At 39.6% G+C, this 26,684-nt stretch overlaps 1 protein-coding gene across 1 annotated transcript in view; it reads right to left on the minus strand.

The window, feature by feature from the left end:
• The window catches only part of CEP85L (centrosomal protein 85L), a 124,908-nt gene that overhangs the window by 73,372 nt on the left and 24,852 nt on the right, over positions 1-26,684 (minus strand). Inside the window, exon 3 of the mRNA XM_076333484.1 lies at positions 2,402-3,168. Coding sequence (XP_076189599.1) covers positions 2,402-3,168 — 767 coding nt within the window. The remainder of the gene's footprint in view (positions 1-2,401; positions 3,169-26,684) is intronic.

Here is a 26,684-nt window from a genome sequence, read left to right on the forward strand (position 1 = left end):
AAGACAGGGCAGGCAGGAAGGGCCAGCAGAGGATGCCTATAAGAGTCCAAAGGCTCGTTGCTCTTGCACACACTTTAACTTTATTTCTCTGGTTCCTATTTCACAACCACATCTTCTCACTTAAGGAAGTGTAACACATCACATTTCAAGGCCCATCAATGCAACTCCAAATCATACCAATGAAAGTGCTTGCTAAGGCCACCAGGAACCTCCTCCGCACCCCTTGTGCCCTTAATTACTGTCAGACTCCCTGTGGCTCCCCCTCACAATCAAGTGGGAAGTCAGGGTAAGCAGAGCAAAGGTCGCAGCTCCAAAGACTTCCCCTATTTTCCAGGACTGACCAGACAGCTGATATGATCATTGCTTCCTAAGCCATGGGCTAGCTGGATCCTGTAACATATATATCAATACTGATAGAGATATAAAAATAACAGGAGCAAGAAAAAGAAACAGAACAAAAAAACCAAAGTTTTAGGCAAAACTTCATCCTACAATCTTACAGTCTCAGAAACCTGAAAAGGTGCAGCACCATTTTATGAATTCAGCCAAAAAGATAAATAATGCTTGTGCTCCCCCTGTTGGGTCTGTCCTCAAAACACAACTCGGCATCAATGCCTGCATGAACAGAAGCTTTTGAATAACCATAATAATACATATAGGGCTTCACCTGTTTCAAACATGAAACTTTGCCTTCATACAAAAAGGAGACACTGCATTTAATCACAATCAGAGTGAGAAAGCACTTGTCAGACATGAAAAACAAAACCTGGGAGTTGTTTTGACCTAAACAAAAATAAGAGTTTCTGAAACACCCATCCTAAACAAAGTATTGTGAAAGGTACATAAAAAATGATGAAGAGACATACAGCTAAATGAAGGAAAGAAGTAAATAAAGCTTACTCTGAATATATATTTAAATCCAAAAGGAGAACCACCAGGCACAGTAATCTGCATGCAAACCTCACAGACAGCACTGCTGACAGCTGCAGCCAGCTACATGTCTCACAGGTGCTTGGAAAGAACTTGAATGAATGGATAGACTTAGCTCTTCCACGCTACCCTGCTCTCACTCCCCGAGCCCCTCGCATGCTCCTCGACGCCACCAGTAGCTGCCAGCTGCCAAGAGCCCGGCTGGCAGTGCCCCCGACCCAGCCCCAGTAGTGAGCCAGTTTCCGTCACTTTGGCTCTGAGAGGACCCCTCAGCCTCCACTCTACCTGGGTAATCTCTCGACATTGAAATCTTCAAAAAGCTTAGCAGAAAGATGAGGGTTTCTCTAGTAATAAGGGTAACGTAAAAGGGTGGCTACCTGGAACAACATCAGGTTTTTAGAGAGACCCTTAAGGATTAATAATAGTTTGGCCATATTAATTGGATTCAAGTTTTTTAAGGTTAAAAAAAATTTTAAAAAATCCAGATCACTATTAAGAGCAAAATTGGATCTTGAGAACCTCTGAACTTGTCAGTCTTTCCTTTAATACACAATGGAAGAAACAAAATTTGAGCACAACCCTGCAAATTACTTAATGTATCTTCAGGCTGGAGAAAACAGGTATTTGCACATACAGCTAGATTATCTCTGCTCAGATAATATACTAGTCTAACCTTAAACTGCCTTTCAGGAAAATCTACATATTGTAATCTGCTTGGGATTTTTTGGCAAGTCAAGTTTACCTACATAGGTAAACCTGAACATTTAGATTTTAAATACTGCCTTCCTTCAGAAGCTATCTTTTCCCATTAGGGTAAGAGCTGGAAACAAAGATTGTGAATTGTCATGTTAGAAAGGGTTATCTGTCTCAAAACCACGTTTAATGTTTTCTATATGAAAATACTTCAAGTACGACACATAAAAATGACATATTATTTATTTAAATAAATCAGATTAGTTGACTACTATTAGTTGATTTTAATTAGTTAAAAATAAGCAGTAATATAAAATTGGATTCAGTTTTTAAGTCCTAGTCATAGTGATACTGAGTATTCACCCTTGCAGTATGCAGGAGTCATTCCTCTTTCAGTGAACGCATAAATGCAGCCTCTTTGTAAATCCATTCAGACCAAAATACATTCACACTCCCTCACTACACTGTGACCAAAGACTCTCTTAAGAGCTACTGAAAATGTTATTTGATGAACCTCTTACTGTGTCCAGCTTCAAAAAAAGAGATGCTAGTCTCATGTAGACAGGCACACTGAATCAGAGTAAGCAGATGTCAGAAGAAAACTGTTGGCACTCAGGTAATATTGAGAAACAAGAAGCAGCATCCCCAAAGTTTAAAAACACCATCACCTGGTTAAGAGGACTTGTTCCCTTTCTTATTTTATTAAAAACTGATGTTATTCCTCAGCTATAACACGTAATGCCACATGATGGCAGCAAACACCAAGCGTTAGCCTTACCTGCACAGGCTGTTCACCTCCTGTTCTAAAATCTTCAAGCTGCTGCACATGCCATGCAGCTACGCCGTAGGGCTCCTCAGCAGTCCTGCAGTCCAGGGGATTTGCACGTAACTGTTCTTTAAGCCACATTTGAGTCCTCACTGCTGGCTGTATGGGAGCTCCACTCACAGCCTGTTGTCCCAGAGTTGCATATCTGTCTCCAAAAGCTTCACAACTGGCTGCCATAGGTTTGCTTTCAGGTAAGGCACTGTAGGTCAAGTCTAAGGCATGTCTCCTACTTGAGGAATCCGAAACAAAGTCGTCTTTGCTGCACGTTTCAAATTTGTATTTGCAGTCCAGTAGAGAAGAAATTTTTTTCCCCATTTCTTTGTCCTCAATTTTTAGCAACTCCATGCTATCATGCAAACAACTTGGCCCATTTGTCCTTAATTGTGGTGAGACAGCTTTGTCTGTACTAGCCCTGGACTCCACTGAATGACTACTACTGTCTTGGCTGAAGGTATTTGGTGAGCTGAGTTTAGACAAGGAGGACCATTTTCTTACAGGTCTTGCATCTTTCATGTCAAGAGAACTGTCCAGAGCACCCTGATTTCTGCCTCCTCCTGACCGTACAAAGCTTGTGCTCCATTTTGAGCCATCAGACTTGAAAGCTTCCCTGTGTTTGGAAAGTGAAGAGCTGGCATTAGACGGCATCACATGGGCAGTGGGAATAGAAACCAGTGATCGGCTGGGCTTAAACGAGGATGTACCACTTGAAGTTGAATGATCTGGGAAGAGAGATTTATCATGTAAATAAGTACAATACAGAACTCATTAACATCAGTGCCCAGAGGACAAAACATCAAATTCAAGGTGAAATGCAAAAGTAGAAGGAAACAGGTTTCTTGACAAAATAGAGTCTTCTGAACCATTCAAGATTATGAGAATGGAAACCTATTAAAGTGGGAGATTTTCAAATTTATTTTGCTCAGGTGCCATCCTTACAAAGAGAGAACTGTACCGAGCAGTGGCAACAGCAGCTCCAGACACAATTCTCAGGCTGTGGGCAGAAGGCAGCGTTCATTTCTCAGCTTCAAGGTAGCAGGCTGGATTTCTCCCCCACCCCACATAATTTTAAGTAGCTTCTGTATCACAAATGGTAGAGGTATCACAATTCAGGAGCCCCAGGACTGGTTCCTCTTCCCTCACCCCTCTTCTCATTTTTTAAAGGCAAAACTAAATGCACTTTGTAAAATGGCAGTGCTGGAGATGAGCCAGTTTAATGATGGCCTCTTGGACAGAATATTCATCCCTTTTGGATCTCACTGATTTCAAACTACGCTTCCCCAGGTGATTTGCTAAAAAACAAGGGTCTGAGAAATTTTATGTTCCATTTAGGTTTTGTGTTATTTACAGACCCAAATACAATACCACACAGAAACTGTGTGTAGCATAATTTATGAAATCTATCCCAAGCTGAAATATCAAGAACAGAGAAATTAGTGAGGTGATATTCAAGAGTGGATGGAAGCGCAAAGATGAGAGAGGTAAACGAGAAGTTACTGGGGACTGGCTGAGACCTCTCACATGCACAGCAACATGTGCTTAGCATCACAGGCTGTAGACAACCAGAAATAAACACCTAATCCTCTCATTAGAGGATCAGCTACCACCAAGTCACATGGCTGCACCTTAGCAAGCTCATATTGCTCATTAGGCTCATGGCAGATAAACAGAATGAAATTGCTCTAATTAAAAGATTCTTTCAGGGTCCTTTTTGCCAACAGCAAGACAGATACACTCTTATTTCTCTCATCCTAACCTAGAGAGAACTTGCTTCTTTGGGATTTGTCAGCTGGTAAAAGAGTTCATAAGGGGACAATTAAAAAGAAAAGAAAGAAAAAAAAAAAATCAGTTGCTCTAGAAGTACAACTGACATACCCAGTTTGATGGCTACACTAGGTTAATATGATTTGGTGAAGGCCAGAACACATTATTAATTGGGCACACTTTCAAAGGATATATTTGACTCAATATACCATGCCACAGATAGGAAAAAAAGAGAGCTTCCAATGGTGCAACAACTTTTAAAAATGTCAGCACTTCTTCTTTTTCTACATATCCAAATGAAGATACCCTTACCCCCAACTTGCATACTCCTCCTTATTTGGGACCAGACTTCCTTACTCCTTGCACTTGCAGCACAACACAAAATAAATATAGCCCTACAGCCACACTCCTCATGAGAAAAACGCATTATAGCCCACAAAATATTAAATAGTTCCTTGATTGATACCCTTTTATTACATACTTCTCTTCTGGCTCCTAAAGACACCAGGGCTCCTAAGAAGGTGGAAATTCTTGCTGAAGCCTTCCTGCCTCCTAATGGGTCGCTGCCCCACCATGTTCCCTTCCCGTTTCAAGGCATAAGCTCACACATTGTCTCTTGCCTCTACCCAGCCGCCTACTTTCACAGTAGCTACAGAACACAGCTATCTTTAAGACTTGACAAAACTGTCAGAGCTGGTTGCAATGGACCAACAGTTTAAGAGTTATTCATAGGATGCTGATGACGGCCATAAAATACACACAGGATGCTCACATTGGAGAAAGTGGAGTGGAGAGAAGAATACTAGCGGCTTACTACCTGATGGATCATGTTGCTAATAAATGTGAGGTACCATTTTTACATGCAAGATGAAAGACCTTCCCTCCTCCCTGCACTTCCTCCTTAAAAACTCTATACTACAGAGAGAAACATTCTCCTTGGCTTTTTTTCCTCTGTCTTGATATTGCTCAAGACGTGAGACATGTTAAAGAGGAAGACAGGAGGCCACACAACCCATTTCAAGTGGAAGGAATCACAGTATTCTGACCAAACACATTTGTGCCCACAGCTATTGCAGCAGTGGAGACAGTGATATGCAACACTACAAGTTCCCAAAATTGTGATATGCCCACCAGATGTAACCAATCTGCCTGTGCCGGGTGCAGTCTCAGCTTCTCTCAGCTCTGCCTTCCTGTCTTCTCTCATAGCACAGTAGATGCTTGCATAGATAGCCAGTACAAACCAGGTACATCTTGCTACTCTGCATAGCAGGGGCTGCCAGCTTCCAGCCCTGCTCTGCAATAGAAATAAAGGTACTCGGTCATCTCTGGCTGAGGACATCAAAGCAGTAACAAGAAGGTGAAAGAGGTATATGACATGATGGAGCTGGAGTCTCAAACATATATATTATGAGATGGAAAGCACAGGGTTAGAGTCCTGCTTTCTGGGAGCATTCAGCAGAAGAGCAGGGAGAGACTCCTGCTTTCCTCAGGAGAATAGGGAGGAAGACACACAGCAGAAAGAAATGCACCTCTTCCTGTACAGGTACTCCTTAGCCAGAGGCTGCTGCCTTTGTAACACTCAAGAAAACTAACTTTTGTATGTACCTTACCCAGGAGCTGAATCTGACACAGCACAAAGTCAGTCCTGTGAAGGAAGCAGCCACAGGCTTTTTTATATCCAAAGAAAATAGAGTATATCAGGATTCAAAAACAACTGACTGTGGATACCTATGTTTTAGGCTATGCAGATTTCTATGAGTAGAAATGTCACAACTGCAAGAGAAAGGTAAGAAAAGAAACCCTATCTGTATGCATATATCTGTAAAAGTTAAATACATTTCCATATCAAAAAAATTATAGTAGTATTTAATATAGCATTTTCAGTCTGAAATACTGACTTAATGTCACCTACACATGGTCTTCAAACTAGAATTAAAACCAATAATAATTAGAAGTATATGATCTCCTTCACCTGTTTTTATTAGGGTACAGAGTTATTCATATGTGCTAGATTTTTATTTTTCCTTGTTCTACTCTAAATTTAAGCCCCGAGTTAGATCTAAACTCCTTTTACTCACTTCTGATTCTAAACTCTTCAAGCAGATTTAAACTTGGAATGCCATATATATCCAACTACAGCTGATGGATGCCTCTGATAATTTGTCTCAAAGTGAAATGCAGCAATTTTGGCTTCAAGTTGTCCTAATTAGTCTTCCCATTAATGCTTACTGAAACATATGAGAAAATTCACACTTCTTCTTGGAGCATATTGCTTCAGTCTGCCTTGACTGCAGGCTCAGCTGGAAAGAGAGCCAGCCTGCATTCTGAAACATCTCCTCACAACACAAAAAGCATGAAATTCGGAAATTTCCTTGAAAATAAGAGAGAATCCAGAAAGCACCATGGAACTTAAAAGACATTACTACTTCTGTAGTCGCAGACATTAAGCTCCATCTGGCCAAATCCTGCCAAGGACTACTTTATCCAAGCAGCAGATTTTTCCCTTCCATACAGTCAGGGGTAAGTAAATGCCTGGCTCAGAACTAAAAGTGCTCTCTTCTCAGCATTACTCACGTTTTCACTTCATTGAGCTAGTATTTATTTGAAGATTACAAACACTCTTAAACATGGCTTGTGTGTCTCCAGAGTCTTTCAATGCTTAAGACCGCTCTCATTAATGAAAACAAAGAGACAGGAGAAAAAAAAAAATATAGCTAGTTGCTACTGGTTTTCCTTTGAACAGCATCAAGATCGTATTAGGATAATTGAAAAGCAAAATTTGACACAACTTTCTTTTTCTGCCTACCACAAAGCTCCTTACAGGACTTATCTAATAGGCATAACATTTTAATACCTGATCCAATACTTCCCAAACCACATAAATAAGAGAATGGGAAAAAAAATGTATTTTAAAAACACGCTACAAAATTTCTACCACATAATAGAAACAGATGGAATAGAAAATGAAGAGCATTTCATATGGCTTTCTTACTATCTTGTTGTACACTTCTGAACTATTTCATTACTGCATATCTGGCACAGAAAATAATATAACAGAAGCAATTTTGGTCTTACTAAAAACCTAATCACAGAAATTTTGTTTAAATGGGAGACAGCACAGCAGACTTTCTTCTGAAGAAGAGGGAGAAGAAAGAAACCCTCCAACTACATAAAGTTAATGAATGCCTCCTACTCATTTACATTTTGCTGTGCTATGTTTTTTTAAATCACTAGTGCCAACTATATTCATCATAACTAGAAGAAAATCTCTGAAGCCATTTCTCAGGCCAGATACACAACACAATCATTCAGCTACTTAAAATCCTTATCTGTTGTCCAACAGTCAGTCATAATGTTCAAGAGACAGAGAAGGTTCACTGTAACCCTGAACAACTTTAGCTGCAAAGTGAAACTAGTGCTTTAAGAACACCCATCTACAAGATATACTTCTATATGACAACTCCTATGTGACAATTTCTTCACTGCTCCCAGTAAGATATTATCAAACAACAGCAATCAGCTAATACAGTTACCCAATGCTTGTCAAAACCAAAATGCATATGATGCATATGTTTACAGGATGGATGCGTATCTAACACCACTGAAAACAGAGAACCTTCCTTGTGTGAAGGACTTTGAAATTTGATATTTTACCCAGGCTATAATTAGAAAGCCCTGACCATGGGAGTACACCAGTATTAAAAACAGCTGATCTTCTCTTCCTGCCCTCCCCTCCCACCCCCCAAAACACTGACATAGATTACCCCAATCCAGGAAAATAAACTGAATTATTCTCATTAACTGAGCAGAAGATAAAGGGGGAAGTCAAACCTCTATTATACAAACTGAAGGTCTTGAATCTGGCTGCAGTTTAGTGTACAAAGGTTCTTACATTCGTTACAGGATGTCAGTTCTTCTGAATGCTTCTCTGAACTGTTCTGTAACTCTCAATTGCATGGACCCCAGCAACAAGCCACAAGCAATTCCAGTGTCCAACATATGATTTACTGAAAGGGCCACGAGTCTTCATTCTACCATGCAAGCATGTGGCTGCCTCCCAGAAACCTTCTCCAAAACAGCTGCTTTCAACAACAGAAGTGTCTAACTCTCCTGGGAGTTGGTCAAAAAACAAAGACCACGGGATGATGTGCCGTGACAGCAGTATTTATGCTACACGTGTGATCCCCCCCTACCTACCTACCTACCAATTGGACTAGCCTTAATGCAGCATAGATAATCAGACAAACCAACTGAGAAGTTTCAAAATAGACAGGCAGGAGGCCAGCCCTAGCAAAAAGCCCTGAAGAGACTGACTCATCAACCTCTGGAAGCAAAGGCATGCCTTTTCAGGGTGCAGTAGCACTCACAGGAATTGTCTGGGTTTGGTTAGTTTGTTTTGGTTGGGTTTTTTGGGGGTTTTGGTGTTGGTTTTTTTTTTTTTTTTACTGTCAAGAAATCTTCACCATTCTCCTTACAAGCCCTGCTCATATTATTTCAAGTTTACTATGTCAAAATATGAGGTGAATGAATGGAGGAAATCTCTGCAAATAAGTCTCTTCCAAAGAATAAATAAATACAAGCATGCATCATAGAAAGCTGTATCAGAAACGGAAGCGCTGCAGACACAGGAGAGAACTGTTCAGACATTTAACAAGTTCTGTATGAGAAAGATGTCCCAAAATCCTCATACAATTCCTAAATATTTTTTGTGCTGTGTTTGTACAGCAAGAAACTAAAACAAAAGAATAACAAACAAAAAACTTACTAGAGGCAAAATATAATTTAATACTAATTAATACGAATTTAAGATAAGACAATGTTAAATACTGGCAATAAGTATTTTAGTAAACTGAGTTGCCTGTGTCACATCTATGCCTTCAAAGCAAAAACAGTCATGTGGTGTTCAGAAGCAAGTTCAATTACTGTTAGCTGGAAAAAAGAAGCAAGTTCACTGGCTTCCAGCATCACCGGTTACCGTACTGGCAGTGTTGATCAGAACTGTTTTACATAAAAAGTGGATAGCAAACTCTGAGTCAGTTCTACTTCATTTCAAACTAATTCCTGTACACTTTTCTGTAATCTACTGTGTTGCATACCAAAAGAATGCAAGTTGTAACTACAAACTCACTAGTTTTAGAAGTTGAAGTCATTTAAAATCTACACAATTTACAAAGAGTACGAACAGTACAACCCTGAATAATACAAATGCAAACTTAAGAGGCTGCAGCTGAGACAGAATTTTCAAAAACTGAAGCAATTTCATTGCTTTTATTACTTCCCTTCAAACAGCGTCATCTCGGAGTAAGACACGTGATGAAATACTGGTAAAGCTACTACCCCTGAGCAATGTTATTGTAGAGAGATGGAAGAAGGAATAAATGGTAGGTCAGCTTCACAGGCCTCCTACAACCTACAGAAATAAAAAAATACTACAAGAGAGGTTTAAAGGATTTTTAGTAAACAGAGCAGAAAGCAGTGTTGGCAAGAATGAAAGCTGTACACAGAAGTACCAGGGTAGCATACACACTTATCCAAGGAAGGAAATGCAGAGGTAACACTGAGTTCAAGCAAATGGTAAACAGCTTCTCAGACATCCTTACAAAAGGAATACCACATACATATGAAAATACTTTAACAGAAGCTTGCTTAACATATCCCATCTAACTTATTATGAACTGGCCATTTGGTATCATCTTCATTATCCTCCTCTACAGTTAAATGACTTTTTTTACATTTGTGACACCTCACGCATTTCCAAAACCCTTCCAGCAAACTCACCTCCTCCCCTGTTTCCCAGAGAGGTGATAAGGTAGCAACAATCCTACTTAGTGTAAGAAGTGAGGATAACACTCTCAACTTTCAAAAAAGGGGGAGTGGGAAACAAGTATGTTCTCAAGTTTGGTTAATGAAGCTTAACACAGAAACTGATTGCCATTGAACAAGAGAAAATTATACTTTGTCATTGAGCAAAAGAAAATTATTTACTCCATAATGAAAGATTGACTCATATTTCCCTATTTTCATACTATTTAAGTCCTGTTTTCAGCCTACCACATAAAAGGTTGCCTTGCTTCACTCAGATTTACCTATTTCCCCAGAACACAGTGTTGACAAGGAACATACCCTATAAAAGTTACTACTTCAACTGTATTCAGTTATAGTAGTTAGGGTAGTGAAATACTCTTTCAGAAGTCTGCTCGTTGACCAACTCTCATTAGGACATAGCAGACATTCTCCAGCTTTGATTTTTGCGCTGTCCCATACTTGAGAGGTCATCGCTGTACACCAACATCAAGTTTCCACCACACCTTCTGAGATAGTAGACTTGGCAAAAACCTCATTAGTGAAGTTGTTAGATTCCAACAACAAGGACAAGCAATTAAATGATACAGTGGACCACATGGAAGGATAGCATCTTCATATGATCTCACCTTAGCACTACAAATTAATCTCTGCATTCCAGTGGCCATTTCAAGAGCCAAAATTCCTAATTCCATCACTTAAGTTAGATGACAAGTGGCAATCTGAGTATCTTCCCACAGAATTGCACATGGGTGATCGACCCAGAATCAGTGCCAAAATGAAGCACACAATGGAGATTAGATATTTCCTTTTTTGAAGATCATACATTATCAGTTTAAAAACCACTACATAGGAAAGAGACAAGCTCAGTAGGAAGTGTTAGTTTTCTCCTATGTTCCATTCCAGTCAGGTTTGAGGTTAAAGTTCCCAATATTAACCGAAGTTAAAAGATATTTGGTAGAACAACCTGTCATCCAAACCACCCATCATTAAAAATTAATACACATTCCCCTGAAATATATAGCTGATTTTTTTTGTGCAAGAAGGTATCAGGTAAAATGACCCACATTCTGCTTAAAAAAAAAAAGTTCCTTTAAACTAGCCATTTGGCAATATCAATTATGACAAGTCTCAAATAGTAAAAACTTTACAGTGTATTTCAACAAATAAAGCGTAACAAAAACTTCTAACAACATTTTGTGCTTTGCAACAGTTGACTTCAGGGAGACCGTACCAAACCAGTGCAACAGTTTTTGATAGGGGAAAACAAATACAAACTCCACAAACAAAACAAAGGCAAACACATATGAATGCTATAGTAAAACTCTTGGGATTTGCTGTGATAAAACTGAGGTTTTACAGGCACTAGGTATATATATGCAGAGAGAAAAAAGAAGAGAAGAAAAACCCCAAGCCCCGAACATATCACATACACACCAAGTACAGCCATCCTGCTTAAGGGATCTTAAGATAACTGGTATTTTAAGATTTAATACAAAATAGTACTGCCTACTAATATTTCTGTGAAGCGACAATTTGCCTAGCAATATCTAGGCTAATAATACTCAGATGGGGAATCCACAACTCCAGAAAAGAAACATCTTCAAACGAATTTAATAACTTTTAATAATTTAATAGCTACTCTTGAGCCAGATCTGGGTCAAATTAGCTCGCTCACATGAAGCCCATATTCAGAAGATGATTTAACAGGAGACTGTAAAATAGAGTAGCACTGTATAGAGGTAGGATGGTGCCACTCCAAAATGAAGTCAGGTATCAGTCCTGTGCAACAAGGACAGCTTTAACGAAGTAGCACACAGTTCAAAAAGCAGCAGGTGAAATATGTTTTACAGGAAAAGATTATTCGGCAAGGAGAAAAAATTACAGCAGAGTCAACTACTGCAAGATTCTATGCTGTTTTCCTTACTGTACTCGAATTATTCCAGATGCCAATGTTAGAGAAATGTGAAAGTACGGATTCATTAAAAGCACATGAGACAAAATACAATACTATGAGGTATTTAACTGAAGCAGAAAAGATTTCACAGACTGTATCTGATCAGAGTCTAAAGTAAACAGAAGGTAAGCCCAAGAGCAAATTTTTACTCTGTAGTAGTCACTGGAAACAAGTTATTTATAACTACTATTGGTCCAAGCTTGCAATGGCCATCCAAAATGAAAACTGCGTTTCTGAATCAGATTTGTCTGCTAAACTAATCTACAAAGACAGAGGCTAACCTAACTTACATAAAATCTCTTTAGATGAGAAAACTGAGCACATTAAGATAGAAGTATGTCTTCAAAGAATGGACTAGTTTTACCAGAATACAATAAACCTTTTGATTTATGCATTTTGCCTCCTTACCCCAAGGATATCACACACCCACAGCCAAATATAATTATGATTTCTAGAAACACAACATAATAAAGAATGATATGAACAATCATTTTCAAAGTTAAACTATCACAGCAGTAACTGACACACAGAGATACCCCATCCTCAATGCTTTCTCTTTGTGTACCTCTCTGCCTACCAGCTCTTCAGCATTCAGCTTTGGTGCTATTATTACTGCCATACATATACAGTATGGGATAGAGAACTGTGCTACAGGATGTTCATAAGCTGCTGTATTAGTACATGGGAGTAACATGCAACTGGCCACCACAAAATAGCAAAAAAATACTATGTATAAAATGTGGATGCTCTATGTAAAAGAGCAGAAACTGAACAAAAAATTTGTACCCCCTGGTATCTATCTTTTCCAGCAATCTGGAGCTATTTTTAAGAAATAGTTATATAACTAAGTAGAACGATTTTTAGATTAACAGGTTCTATTTCTCCCCCCGGAGATAAGAGGATAAAGCAATATTCCACAACAGCAGTCACGTAATCAGGCAACTTCATTTTGCTGAAATAGAAGTATGAGTGAAAACTTACACCGCCACAGGGTTTCGGGTTATTTTTTTTTTTTCCTCCTTTGTGGTTGGTTGTTTCTTTTTTTTTTTTTTTTTTTTTTAAGAAGTCTCGATCTTAACTTGCATTTGCCTTTTTATGAAGGCCATCTACAGCTTCCAATTCCACTTTCCAACAACAAGCACTTAACAGTGAAGACATGCAGAAATCAAATATCCCCCTAGGACCTTCATTAAGAGTAACGGCTAAAGGAAAAAAAATACTACAGATGTCACAGTATAACTGTCTTCCTTCCTTTCTGAATCTGCAAGATACCCATGCCACAAATACCATCTTCTTCAACAGCCACCAAATACTCCTTCTTGCTGGCATTACTTCTTCATCCCCAGCTAGGGATGACTCCAAAAAAATTGGAGTAACTTGGCCCATCAGAACAGCAACCCACCCCTGCCCTCCAGAGGGGAAAATCCTCAGTATTTTTGTTCTCTGTAAGAGACGATCCAGTAGCAGGAACATGCCTACCCCTCCACTTTCCTATACCAAGACAGACAGAAGTTGTACCTTCTCAGGCTCCAAAGAAACTTATTTGTATTATCCCAGCTCTCTAATTTACTCCAGGTGCCATCATCAAGAGCATTCCCAGATTAGCTACGCTGATGCCTTTCAGGAGCGAAACCACCTCACCTAAAACATTAAGGGAAAAGGAGGTGCATGTGAGGAGAAACTCCCTCTAACTCAAGGGACCCGAGCAAAACCTGAGGGTTCCCAGAGAGCACTAGCATTGCATGCAGTTAAAACTTTGTTGTTGACCAAGGTGTATATCAATCCCTTACATTTTATTCATAAGCACAGGCAGAAACAGAGCCTACAATTTAATGTCAAGTAACTTTAGAAGGTTAAATCCCACTTTCAACTTCCAAGGAGACTGGAGTTCCTGGCTACGTTTTTGAGATCATTATCCATTAATGAAAGTTTAATCCCTGCTCCTACTAAAATGGTCTTTAGCTTAAAATAACATATTTAGATTCATCTGGTACCCGTTCTGCTCAGCACTAAGCAGTGGATCTCTCATCTTGGTTCACAGCCCACCAAGAATAGCTCTTTCTAACAGGAACAGCAGCTTTCAGCTTTATGCCAGGCTACGCAAGTGTGGGAGAGGACATACCTTCATCTTCATTTTCTCTCCCAACGTTATACTCCAACACTGTTTCCTCTAGTGATTTCCCTCAGTTGAGCCTTACACACAGTAGTCATCCTCTTAGTTTACCTCTGCATTCTCAATTTGGGAGCCCCAGCCCAAACTCATAATCATAGAAATTAGGTTGGAAAAGACCCTTAAGATCACCGAGTCCAACTGTTAACCTAGCACTGCCAAGTCCACCACTAAACCATGTCCCTAATTGCCACGCCTACACATCTTAAGTACTTCCAGGGATGGTGACTCAACCACTTCCCTGGGCAGCCTGTTCCAGTGCTTGACAACCCTTTAATAGGTGACCCTTCCAAGTATCACACTGGCTTCTGTACAATAAGAGTGCATGTGTATGAGCTTTTACCCAGATGGAAAGAGAAATCCTTTCACAGGCAGAAGCAGGTGCTGTAAGCAGCCACAGCAGTGAGGCTGCCACGGGTCCAGGGAGGCAGGAGGATACTGCTTGACAGCTTTCACACTGCTTCATAGCAGGACTATCTCTGTCTCTCTCCTTCCTCCTTCCTTCTACTGCACACAAAGGTCAGGCCAGGTCACCAAACACAGCCAGCTTGCCACAGCACTGCCACTGCTACATACCACTTGGAAGCGGTTAATGTACCACAAGCAATTTACTTAATACACTTTGGGAACACCTGTATCAAGCAGTAATTCCTTCCAAGGGCCAGAAATCATCCCCAGGAATCCCAAAAATTCAAGTGCTGCCTCAAGAATAATTTAGCTCACTGGGGAAATCTCTCCCCTTCAGATGCTGATCCCCAAATGGTAACAGAATAATATGTTAACAGTAGCTTATATTCAACTGGAACAGGTCTGCTGAGGACCTAGCAGTCTTGGTCTAGGTAATTGCTTACCAAGACTTGGGAAAAAGCAAGATATTTAAAACAAACATTAAAAAAATGTAAAATAAATACACAAAAGGGGAAAATACAATATTGCAGAAGTAGATCTAGCTCTCTATTTTCTAACTTTTACATTCTTAGCTTTGTTACTCTACCCTTCATTGACTATACAAGACTCTCTCCTTCCATTAAAGTTTCTTGGACACTTTAGGTCTTTGATAACAAATCAAAAGCCTACTCCACATGTAGGTCACCATCTGGAACCCAGCTCAGGTCACAGAGGATTAACCTTAAATTGGATTTGAGCATAGCTCTATATACTACAGAAGAAGTCACTTTTTATACTTCAAAAATTAAGCATCATTATCCTTATTTCCCAAATGACGAACAGGAGGCAAAGTGTTACAACAACTAGCCTGATGTCACTCAGTAAACCTTACCTGCTTCCTCCTACTGCTCTCTACACTGAGCAATACTGGCTACCCTGGTATAATGTATATATTTTAAACTTTGCAAATTCAAGCAGAACAAAAAGAAGGAATAAACTGGGGGGAAAGGAGGGTAAGACCCACCTGGAATTCTCAGCATTTTCTTATAGCAACCAAAAACTCGATACTTGCCAAAGGAATTTGACATTCCTATTACTAACAGAAACATTTCTGAAAGCAACAGCGGCAAGAAGATATGGAAAAGTTACTGAATTCCATCCTACAGAACTGATTACAATATAATAAACAGATGTGGAAAAACCTCAATTTTCCTGCACTTTTTTCCCTGCATCATCTGGCTTTCACTATTTTGACTACAGCTTCTAATATTTTCTTTTTTCAGACACACCTGTGAAGCCATGATACTAAAACTGATAATAACCGAATATTGTTCCTTTTCTAATATATAATTTCTCTACAGCATAAGACAAAGCAGCGTGATTCACATTTCTGTTACGCCCATAAACAACCCTCCCTCCAAGACCTCCACCTTCCCCACATACACTCTGAGGACTTAATTTTGCTTTTTTTGGAGGACAGTTGATAGTTTGAGCAAATGTGAATAATACACTGGTAAAATTAGCAGTGTTAATTCAGAGGCTATATTTAGAACTAAATCTCACTCTTAGGAGGGTTTCTGTACTGTAAAAAACAAGCCTCCCCTCCAGAAGGGAACTATACTTCCTTATATGTCCATCATCAAAGAAGCCACAAAAGATAATTTAAAGGCTGGAGGAAATAAATAAATAAATTTAAAAAAAAAAAACAAACAACAAAACAAGCCACCTCACGCATGTTACCACCTGAATAATATTACTCTGAAGTTTTCCAGGAATATATATGCAGACCTTAATGCTTACCAGCGTTTCTTCACCTGCTAGTAGTCTGTCTGTAAAGTAACAATAGTTATATTCATCTGAACCTGTATGTCACTTTTTTAGAAATAGTCTGAAATTTGAAGGCCATTTGTGTCCTTTGAAAAGGCTGGCTGAAAAAATCTCATTTTAACTGTAACCCATGCTTAAACAGATACCAAATTAGGCGAGAAACGCATAACACCCAGTACAGTCTTTTATCCCAGCTTTTCCCAATGAAAATACTTAGCTTTGCAAATAATTTCTAATAAAAACATTAACAGCAGTTTATTACTTCTCCATTCATTTCTAAAAAAGTTACTGTTCCCCCCCCCACTGCCTATGCCAGAGAAAACAGAGTTTAGTGCCCTGACATTACCACAATTTAGAAAATTTTATGAATTAGCACACTAATTAAATGAAAGTGCAAATCCAGCTAAATCATAAAAGCAAGAAAATGTAAATCATTAGTTATGATAAATACTTTTAAAGAATGTTTCTCATCCTGAAAGACCAGAAGTTCCTTTGCCAACTTACATAGGTAACATTCAGTCCACCAAATCCATCCTCCCTGGTATGAAACACCAACACTTGCTACAAATGATATAAACAGTCTCAGATTAAAAGACTTGATCCACTGTAGAGAACAGAACTGTAACCAAACTCCAACTTGTGTATTTGTGATAATTTCTGTAGTCATTCAAGATAAAACATGCTAAAGCATTCAAAACAAAAAGACGACAACACACACACAAAATCCTTCCTTGGTAAAGTTTTGGGGTTTGATCACTCTAATTCTAAAAGTCAGTTTGGCATCTCAATTCCCAACAGCGCAGTCTACCTAGCACCTAAATGGGATGCTGGTTCAATGCCAACACGCCTCCCTGAGTACCCACTGAATCTCCAGCATTACTGAGCACAGCCTTCATGTTTAAACAAAGCATACCATATGACATAAGAATTGCAGAGTTATTTTAAGTGCTGCTACCTATAATGCTACCCAGCCTTCTGAGCACTAACTCCTAGACAATATTAGAACAGAAGAGGGGTTCACTGTTTACAAACTACTAACAAGCTTGAACACAATCAGAATTACATTTTTCTTCAAAGAGTTTAGTGATCACTTCTCTCTGCACCCCGTGAAAATTAGAAGACAGAGTTTGTATGTCTATGTTGTTTTCTGATGTGCAGTTATGAGTACAGAGTCAGAGGTGGGAGAACAGAGAATGTTTCAATTGCTGCCTTTGATAATGGAAAGAATTTAGTGTTTATAACTTTATTTCCAGTTGTTGGCTCATATATTTGGATATTTATAGTACTCATCACTATGGTATCCAAGCACATTAGCGGTACTTTGACCCATGCAAAACAACACAAAACTGTTTCTTCTCCGCTCTCCAACCTATTAAGAAACACCTCAGTTGTGGTATTACTAGCACAGCATGTTCCAGAAATTAAAAATAGAACTCTTAAAAAGCTAGACTCAATTTCAGATCTTACTTTTTGATCAAAACAAGCAGGGAACAAGGTATATCATAAAAGCTGGTGCAAGAGAAAACAGCTTACCAGGACCTGCTCTCTGGCTCTGAAATAAAGTCAGCTCCATAACCACTAGCTCAGAGAGTCTGAATTGTCTACTTACAACACGCATTTAAATAAAAAAATTTAAATTTGTCTAATGATGTTAATAACTGAAGTCATCTTTCACCCCAGAGAAACATCTTTCACCCCACAGAAACATAAGAGAGCCATTTTGAGCAATGCAGTATCTAATGTGTTCTCCAGTGTTACCTAATAGTACCAGTAAATCCCTAACATAGCAAATTGTAATGGCATTCAGCCCACATCCAAGCTACCAGGATGAAATCTAAAACTCTGCAAAGGGTAGCAATTTTAGAAGCTACATACATATCTTCACATCACCACTCAAGTGGCAGAAGGCTACTAATGCACTTCAGCTTTAGAAGAGGTTGACACAAATGATTTTTGATAAATCAAAACTAACATGCTTCACATTCCATAAAATATTTTTATAATCAACCACTGCTAAATTCCCTTTTGCATCTTGGACTAGCATTTGTAGGCAGATTAAGCACAATTACAATATTGAAATGATAGAGTAGTAGAAACAGAACTGTATCAATAACAATTATAAACAGTGAATGCAAGAACAGCTTCTTAACAGAAACCCCAAATATTTTTTTATCCTGTCTTTCTGTACTGCACTTTTAGATTTTAACTTATATTCTCACTTATTACAGCCCAAAATGATTAATAATGTTAGAAAAACAAGCATGGTAACTGTGTTGTACATATATATGCACATACAAACTCTCATATAATGCATATTAATGAAGCTATAAGCACATATAAAAGATAAATTAAGTGATTTAACCAGCCTCATAAATCAGTAAGTTTCAGAGGAAAAAAAAAAAAAAAAAAAATAATAATCCATGCTTCTCTAAGTCTGATATATGACTTCTGAAACACAGAACTCCACCACACATCACATTCTCCATCAAGTCCCACAGCTACCTCCCAACAGCTGGAATAATACCCACCCATGTAAGCAACAGTCTAATTAACGTTCTTCAACTTCTACAGTAAGTTAAGGGTATACTACTCCCATGGGAGTATAGTACTCCCAGAGTCATATAAACAGGAACTCTTGGCACTAAGTCACGTTTTATTAATTCTACTAGACTATGCTACCTGCCAGAACTAACTAAAGTAAATTATTCATATATATTCATAATATTCCTGCCCACTTTCAAATTCCCATTTCATTCCAAAACTTCAGAAGTACTTATTTAAGAGCTTCTGAATTTTTCACATTCCTCATCTCCTTCCGAAATATTCCATCCCAATTTTCATTAAGGATTAAATAAATATTAATTTCCATTAAAAAATTAAACTAAACTCATGGGCAAACACAAAACCTGCAATTTTTGCTATTCACTCATTATGTCTACATATATACCGCATCTTTGTATCCTGCAGGAGTTTGATTATACCACTTACCGATATTAGTCTTAACATGTAGAAAAAACACAAGGTAACTCTCCCAGACCTCATTTTACGAAGGAAAACAAGAAAAAAAAAAATCAGCAAGAAAAGTATTACCGCACCATCTCATAAAGATATTCTAAAAGCAGAAATCCCACCAGTATAAATCAAGGTCTGTTTCTTCTCTTATTTATATCACATATTATTCTTTTTAAGCCAAAAGATGATTCTCAAGACCCAAGTTTTACAAGAATTGAGCCATTAGTGACATCAGAATTTACGATAAAGACGATAAAACAGGAAGTCTGGCCAGAACCAACCTTTCACCACTTTCCTTTTTTTAAGGAACTTACACTGAAAGAATAGAAGAGTAACAATCTGGAGCATATGTGTATGTAAAGCTAATCCAGCTGAGCATCCTGTACTGAAGTCCTCTACCATAGTCTCCTCAGCATCAAGGAGTAAGATCGTTTGAATACCTGGTGGAGCTGAGAGAGGTTTCACGGAAAGGTCTGAATGTGGAAAGCATACCTATCCTGTGGACTACTTCAAGTCAGATTTGTTTTCCCCCTCTTCTCCCTCAACCCCAGTAGGAGAGAGAAGATGGGGCAGTAATGAGACCTGACCAGGAATACTGAAGCTGGTGACACTGATGGGAGTTGAAGGGAGAGAGAAAATAACGGAAGATCAAGTTCAGACCACGTGTCCCAGGGACAGCACGTTTCCAGTTCTGCAGAAGCCATGAAGCACTTCACTCTGGACTTTCTGGAAGCTGTATTAGACCACAGATATCCAAGCAACCTCCACAAAAAGTGCTACTGTTTTCTTCACAAGGGATTTTTTTCATCATCAGTATGTTTTCTCCCAGTCTAGACAGGGCAAAAGAGTTGTTCTTCCACAAGCAGTATCACCCAACAGAACAAAACTTTTCCAGTGCAATTTACAAACTTAAAGAAAAGCCGTGATTTCCAAGACCCCATGTCCATCATACCTGCAAATAGCCTGGCCTTCCATTCAGTTCAAACCCAGAATCATCCTTCGTGGATCTATGACATCAGATTCACGTAAGCATGAAAATAACCATGTTTTGGGGGCAGATCTTTATACTCTGAAGATAGCAACCTTTTTTTTTTTTTTAGTTCTCCTCCCAGATGGAAAATAGCTACACTCTATACCAACAGGACTTGCATACACATAAAAGTAGAAAGTCATACAGAGTTTAAACATCCTAATTCACAGCTTAGTACCTATTCAAGTTAATTTTAGATCATGAAACTTAGATGATCTAGCACAAACCACCAGTGTGCATTACACACACATTTGGCACAGTAATAAATAAAGGCTGATTTTAAAATTATTGCTTTTAAGAATCCCATTAAAACACAAAGTTAAATAAAAAGATCATTATACTATACTAGACAATCTTTTATCTGCACGCTCCCTTTACTAAATATCTGCACCATTAACTTGCCAGTTCTTAGTTTACTGCCAAAAGTAAAAAAAAAAAACCCAAACCCAAAAAACCAACAACCAACCACTCAGCACATCTCACTTGAATTCTTAATAGTCTGTAAAATGTTTTCAACTAGACTTCTTTCATCTATTAAAATTTCTCTAACATGTGAGGAGAACCACAACTGATGATTATGGGTGCCCCAGTGAATCCAATTCCCTTTCTATGCACTCTGAATGTATTTTTAATTCACTTTTCAAGCTGAGCTAATTAGAATTAAAACCTTGCCATCACTCTCAACAGCAAAGTACGAGTGCAAACAGACAGCTGACACAGTGAGAAAGAGTACTTCTAACCATATCACTTCTCAAAGGCAAAGCTTACTCCAAAAACGTCTCTCACCCAGTTAAAAAGTGTCTGTTTCTTTAGAATTTGTATATAAGATAGAACAATAAACTATAATCCTGTCCAGAATCTCTAGGTGCTCCTACAGTAAAACTTACAAATGGGAAAACTGAAAACCTCCTGCCACTTCATACAAAAAAATGCCACTGTTTAAAATCAGTCTAGAAAGACTGTTCTATTTTTGGAAATAGAAGATATTTTTAGCCTTTGACAGTGATAGGCTAACCCCTGACGGAGAAGGATGAGCCACTAAGAGTTTATCATAGTTCATACAATTTAAGAAACATGCACGGGATGTTCAGTCTTCCGATTCACAGACCAACATCAAGAATAAAATCAGCCTGTATACTTTAGAATAGCAGCCCAAACACAGGGAGGCATGCATTGTTCTTCGAAGCAAGATACATCAGAAATATATGTATATATTAAAACTCTGTTTTGTAATATCTAGACTTGCTAAAAACTACAGGAGGTAATGCTGAGCCAGTACACAGTTTTGGCCAGAAAAAAAAAAACCAAACATAACCCACAACCCACCCACCCCACCCCCAAAAAACAAATACATAAATGGCAGATAGTTAAATTTATTGGCCACACTTTTCCTGGTAGTAGCAGACAAAATAAGGGTCAACAACCAAAAACTGTGGCTTGGTAGGTTCAGGCTGGACATTAGGGAAAAATTCTTCACAAGGACATCCTATAGCACTGGAACAAGTTACCCAAAGAGGCTGTGGAACCTGTCAAGGTTTTCAAGAATCAGCCAGACAAAGTCATGGCTGACCTGGTTTGTGTTGGTGATGATCCTGCTCTGAGCACAGGGCTCGAAACGGTGACCTCCAGCAGTCTTTTCCAAACCACATTTCTATGATTCTACAGTATAAAAATATCCAGTGCAAATTCTTTCTCAAGGAGACTAAAATCCTTATTAATTTTGCATTTTAAAAAAGTCTGAATTAAACTATTTGCTTCCTATTTTCAGATGAACTATGCTGTGGCATTTAAATTATTAAGCTTCAGGTGAGTTGCAAGGAGCCAACCTACACCCAGGTAGAATTTGTCACAGGCATTTAGTGCCAGGTGTGCCATACATTTAAGAGGTGATCGTCATGTCACAGCTACTATATTATCTGGCAAGATGAAAACAAATTTTTTTCTACTTTCATCCCTTTTTCAGAGCCATACTGTCAAGGAGAGTATGTTGTGATCTCAAAATGGGAATGTGATTTCTTCCGGGACAGTAAGCTCATGGGAAAAGAAAAGGCCTTCTGCAGTCCATTGAATTTGTTAGCAGCATCCTTACAAACTTTCTGTTCAGTGCAACAAGAGTAAAAAAATAAAATAAATAACCATCCAGTCATCTTGAGGAACAAGAAATATATTGTAATGTAAGGAAAATTAACAAGGAAGGAGATGCTAATTTATGTTTATGTAATCCATAAATGTAACAAATTACTAACACCTGCCAAGCATATTTTATTGTTACCACTTTTTCTATTCCAAGGATTAAATGTCTGGAGGAACAGCAGCATAGAGAACAGTGCACAGAAGAGAATGCAATTCCTAAACCCCACAGGAATACCAGACATACACTAAACAAGAAGAAATTGACCTAAAATTAGAAAAGTTACTCCTGTATCTTTTACAAGAACCCTCGGGTTCCTACTAATCCGATAGAATCAGACCACTAACACAGTCTTTGGTCTCGTCCTCCACCACCGTAAAACAAAACAAAAAAAACCCAACACATATACACTCAAACCAAATCTACAATTCTCTTTACCAAGCCATGTACTAAAATATCATCTCTATGAAAAACATCATTCTGGTTTTCATTGTTATTAGAAGAAACTTAGAAAAAGCTGCACAGAGGACTGCTGTCTGAAAGTTTTTGCATTAGAGGGAGTAAAACACATTGCGTTTTTTCTTGCCAATCATCTTTCTCCCTCTAAGAACATACATAATTTTATTCTTACATATATACCTAAATTGCCTTTTGATTTTTTTTTCTGATCTTGCTAGTTAATAGACATTTTTAAAACAATACACACAGAGAAGTTACTTTTTAGATCTATGCAACTAACATTTCCTACCAGGGTTGCCTCAAAGCAGAAAAAGCTTGAATATTCACTAAAAAGCAATTCATTACGTAAGTTGTATTTGTTTTCATAAGCAGAATGAGGCATAAACTTCTCAACCAATTACACAGGATAACTACAATACAAGAACATAAAATTGCAGGGGAAGAAAATCATCTTTAATGGAAGCTTTTTCCCTCCAACAATTTCAAAGTAGTCAAGAGGCAAGAACATACTTTTAAGAAGTTTATTAGCAATAGAGGGTACTAAAATAAACCAGCAAACCTTCACCAAGACTCCATGTGGTCACTTCATGAGAGGATTTGCTATCACTGTGGGGGTGGGGAACATGGGAGGATTTCACAGTAAAGAGAAAAGCTGTGGGTCTTGCTTGGGGGTTGTATAAAAAAAAAAACCCCACACTACTAAAAACAGGGGGGGGGGGGGGACGGGGCACACCTAAGCCAAATCAAGACACAAGTTTCCTCTCACAGGGGCCAATATTCTGCCATCCACAGGATGAGGCTCAACTTCTGCCTTCTATGTAAATGTCATTCTGGACAAAAGCAAGTCCAGGATCTATATCCAGGCACAATGGATCTAACTTTAAGCTAAATTTTAAGTGAAATAACGAGCATCACAGGCAGAAAACTGAGGAGTTCAAAGAGCAGCAGGCAAGACTTATTACACAAATAAAATATGGAGGTTTTAATTATATTTTTAAAACCTACTCTTTCGAAGTTTAAACATTCTTTTTTCAGTATCACTGACAAGTCATCATGACACAAAGCAAAAAAGGTTTGTTTGGTTTTTTTAACTGAGACACATCCTAAGGTTTTCTTAGCAACTGGCTTAAAACTGCAGCATATTCAGATGTCCTATCTGATGCTTTTGCTCTTTTACTGTTAAGTAACAGAGGCAAAAAGAGTTTCTCTCAAATGAAACAGGAAGAAATGGACAAGGGTCCAGCTCCCACCCTGCAATCAAAAGACTATTTACTGCTACATTTCAATGACCGTCCTGCAGCCAGAAGGGAACACAGGGCCTCCAGTTTTTAGGCTTCTTTTTTTTTCCTGGCAGTACCAACACTATTGATATTGTCTAGATCTTAACAACAGAGCCACAAGAAAACAGATCTTCAGTAACAAGTTCATTTCAGCCCAGTTCCGAATTCAGTGCAGCTCTCAACCCAAATACCAACTGCTGATCCTCACAACAGGTAACCTGGTGCTACCTGGCACATCCAAATGAACACAGTAAATAGTTCATATGGTGTTGGCAAAAACTGGACAAGAAAGACTTGTCTCTGTGTTTTGTATAACCAAGACTATTCTTCACACTATGTACAGACTTATTCCAGGAGGCCTGCATGAATGAACAAGGAGCTCCTGGACAAACTCAAACACAAAAAGTAAGTCTAATGAGGGTGGAAGCAAGGACAGGTAGCCTGGGAGGAATACAGAGAAATTGTCCGAGCAGCCAGGGATCAGGTTAGGAAAGCGAAAGCCCTGATAGATTTAAATCTGGCCAGGGACGTCAAGGGCAACAAGAAAAGCTTCTATAGGTACGTCAGGGATAAAAGGAAGACTGGGAAAAATGTGGGCCCTCTCCAGAATGAAACGGGAGACCTGGTTACCTGGGACACGGAGAAAGCTGAGGTACTCAATGACCTTTTTGCCTCAGTCTTCACCAGCAAGTGCTCAAGCCACACCGCCAAAGCCGCAGAAGGCAAAGGCAGCGACTGGGAGAACAAAGAGCCGCCCACTGTGGGAGAACATCAGGTTCGAGACCATCTAAGGCACCTGAAGGTGCACAAGTCCATGGGACCCGATGAGATCCATCCGTGGGTCCTGAAGGAACTGGCAGATGAAGTTGCTAAGCCACTATCCATCGTATTTGAGAAGTCGTGTCAGTCCGGTGAAGTTCCCACTGACTGGAAAAGGGGAAACATAACCCCCATTTTTAAAAAGGGAAAAAAGGAAGACCCGGGGAACTACAGGCCAGTCAGTCTCGCCCCCGTGCCTGGGAAGATCATGGAACAGATCCTCCTGGAAGCTATGCTAAAGCACACGGAGGACAGGGAAGTGATCTGAGACAGCCAGCATGGCTTCACCAAGGGCAAGTCCTGCCTGACTAACCTAGTGGCCTTCTATGATGGAGTGACTACAGCAGTGGACACGGGAAGGGCTACCGATGTCATCTATCTGGACCTCTGCAAGGCCTTTAACATGGTCCCCCACAACACCCTTCTCTCTGAACTGGAGAGGTATGGATTTGATGGGTGGACAGTCCGGTGGGTGAGGAATTGGTTAGATGGTCGCATCCAGAGGGTAGTGGTCAACGGCTCAATGGCCAGATGGAGATTGGTGACGAGTGGCGTCCCGCAGGGGTCCGCATTGGGACCGGTACTGTTTGATATCTTCATCAACGACATAGACAGTGGGATTGAGTGCACCCTCAGCAAGTTTGCAGATGACACCAAGCTGAGTGGTGCGGTTGAAATGCCAGAGGGACAGGATGCCATCCAGAGGGACCTAGACAAGCTCAAGAAGTGGGCCCGTCTGAACCTCATGAGGTTTAACAAGGCCAAGTGCAAGGTCCTGCACCTGGGTCAGGGCAGCCCCCCAGTATCAAGACAGGCTGGGGGATGAAGGGATTGAGAGCAGCCCTGCCGAGAAGGACTTGGGGGTACTGGTGGGTGAAAAGCTGGACAGGAGCCAGCAATGTGCGCTTGCAGCCCAGAAGGCCAATCGTATCTTGGGCTGCATCCAAAGAAGCGTGGCCAGCAGGTCGAGGGAGGGGATTCTGCCCCTCTACTCTGCTCTGGTGAGACCCCACCTGGAGTACTGCGTCCAGCTCTGGAGCCCTCAGCATAAGAAAGACACAGACCTCTTGGAGCAGGTCCAGAGGAGGGCCACAAAAATGATCAGGGGGATGGAACACCTCTCCTATGAAGAAAGGCTGAGAGAGTTGGGGTTGTTCAGCCTAGAGAAGAGAAGGCTTCGGGGAGACCTCATTGCAGCCTATCAGGACTTAAAGGGGGCTTATAGAAAAGATGGCGGCAAACTTTTTAGCAAGGCCTGTTGCGACAGGACAAGGGGGAGTGGCTTTAAACTAAAAGGGGGGTAGATTCAGACTAGATATAAGGAAGAAATTTTTTACGCTGAGGGTGGTGAAGCACTGGCCCAGGTTGCCCAGAGAGGTGGTGGATGCCCCATCCCTGGAAACACTCAAGGTCAGGTTGGACGGGGCTCTGAGCAACCTGATCTAGTTGAAGATGTCCCTGCCCACGGCAGGGGGGTTGGACTAGATGACCTTTAGAGGTCCCTTCCAACCCAAACTATTCTATGATCAGTACACTGAAATCACAGCTAAAATAAAGAATGTGACACTAAACACACTAACTGGACTTTACACACACAAAA

The sequence above is a fragment of the Aptenodytes patagonicus genome, chromosome 3 (genome assembly GCF_965638725.1).
Source record: "Aptenodytes patagonicus chromosome 3, bAptPat1.pri.cur, whole genome shotgun sequence".
Classification (NCBI taxonomy): Eukaryota; Metazoa; Chordata; class Aves; order Sphenisciformes; family Spheniscidae; genus Aptenodytes; species Aptenodytes patagonicus.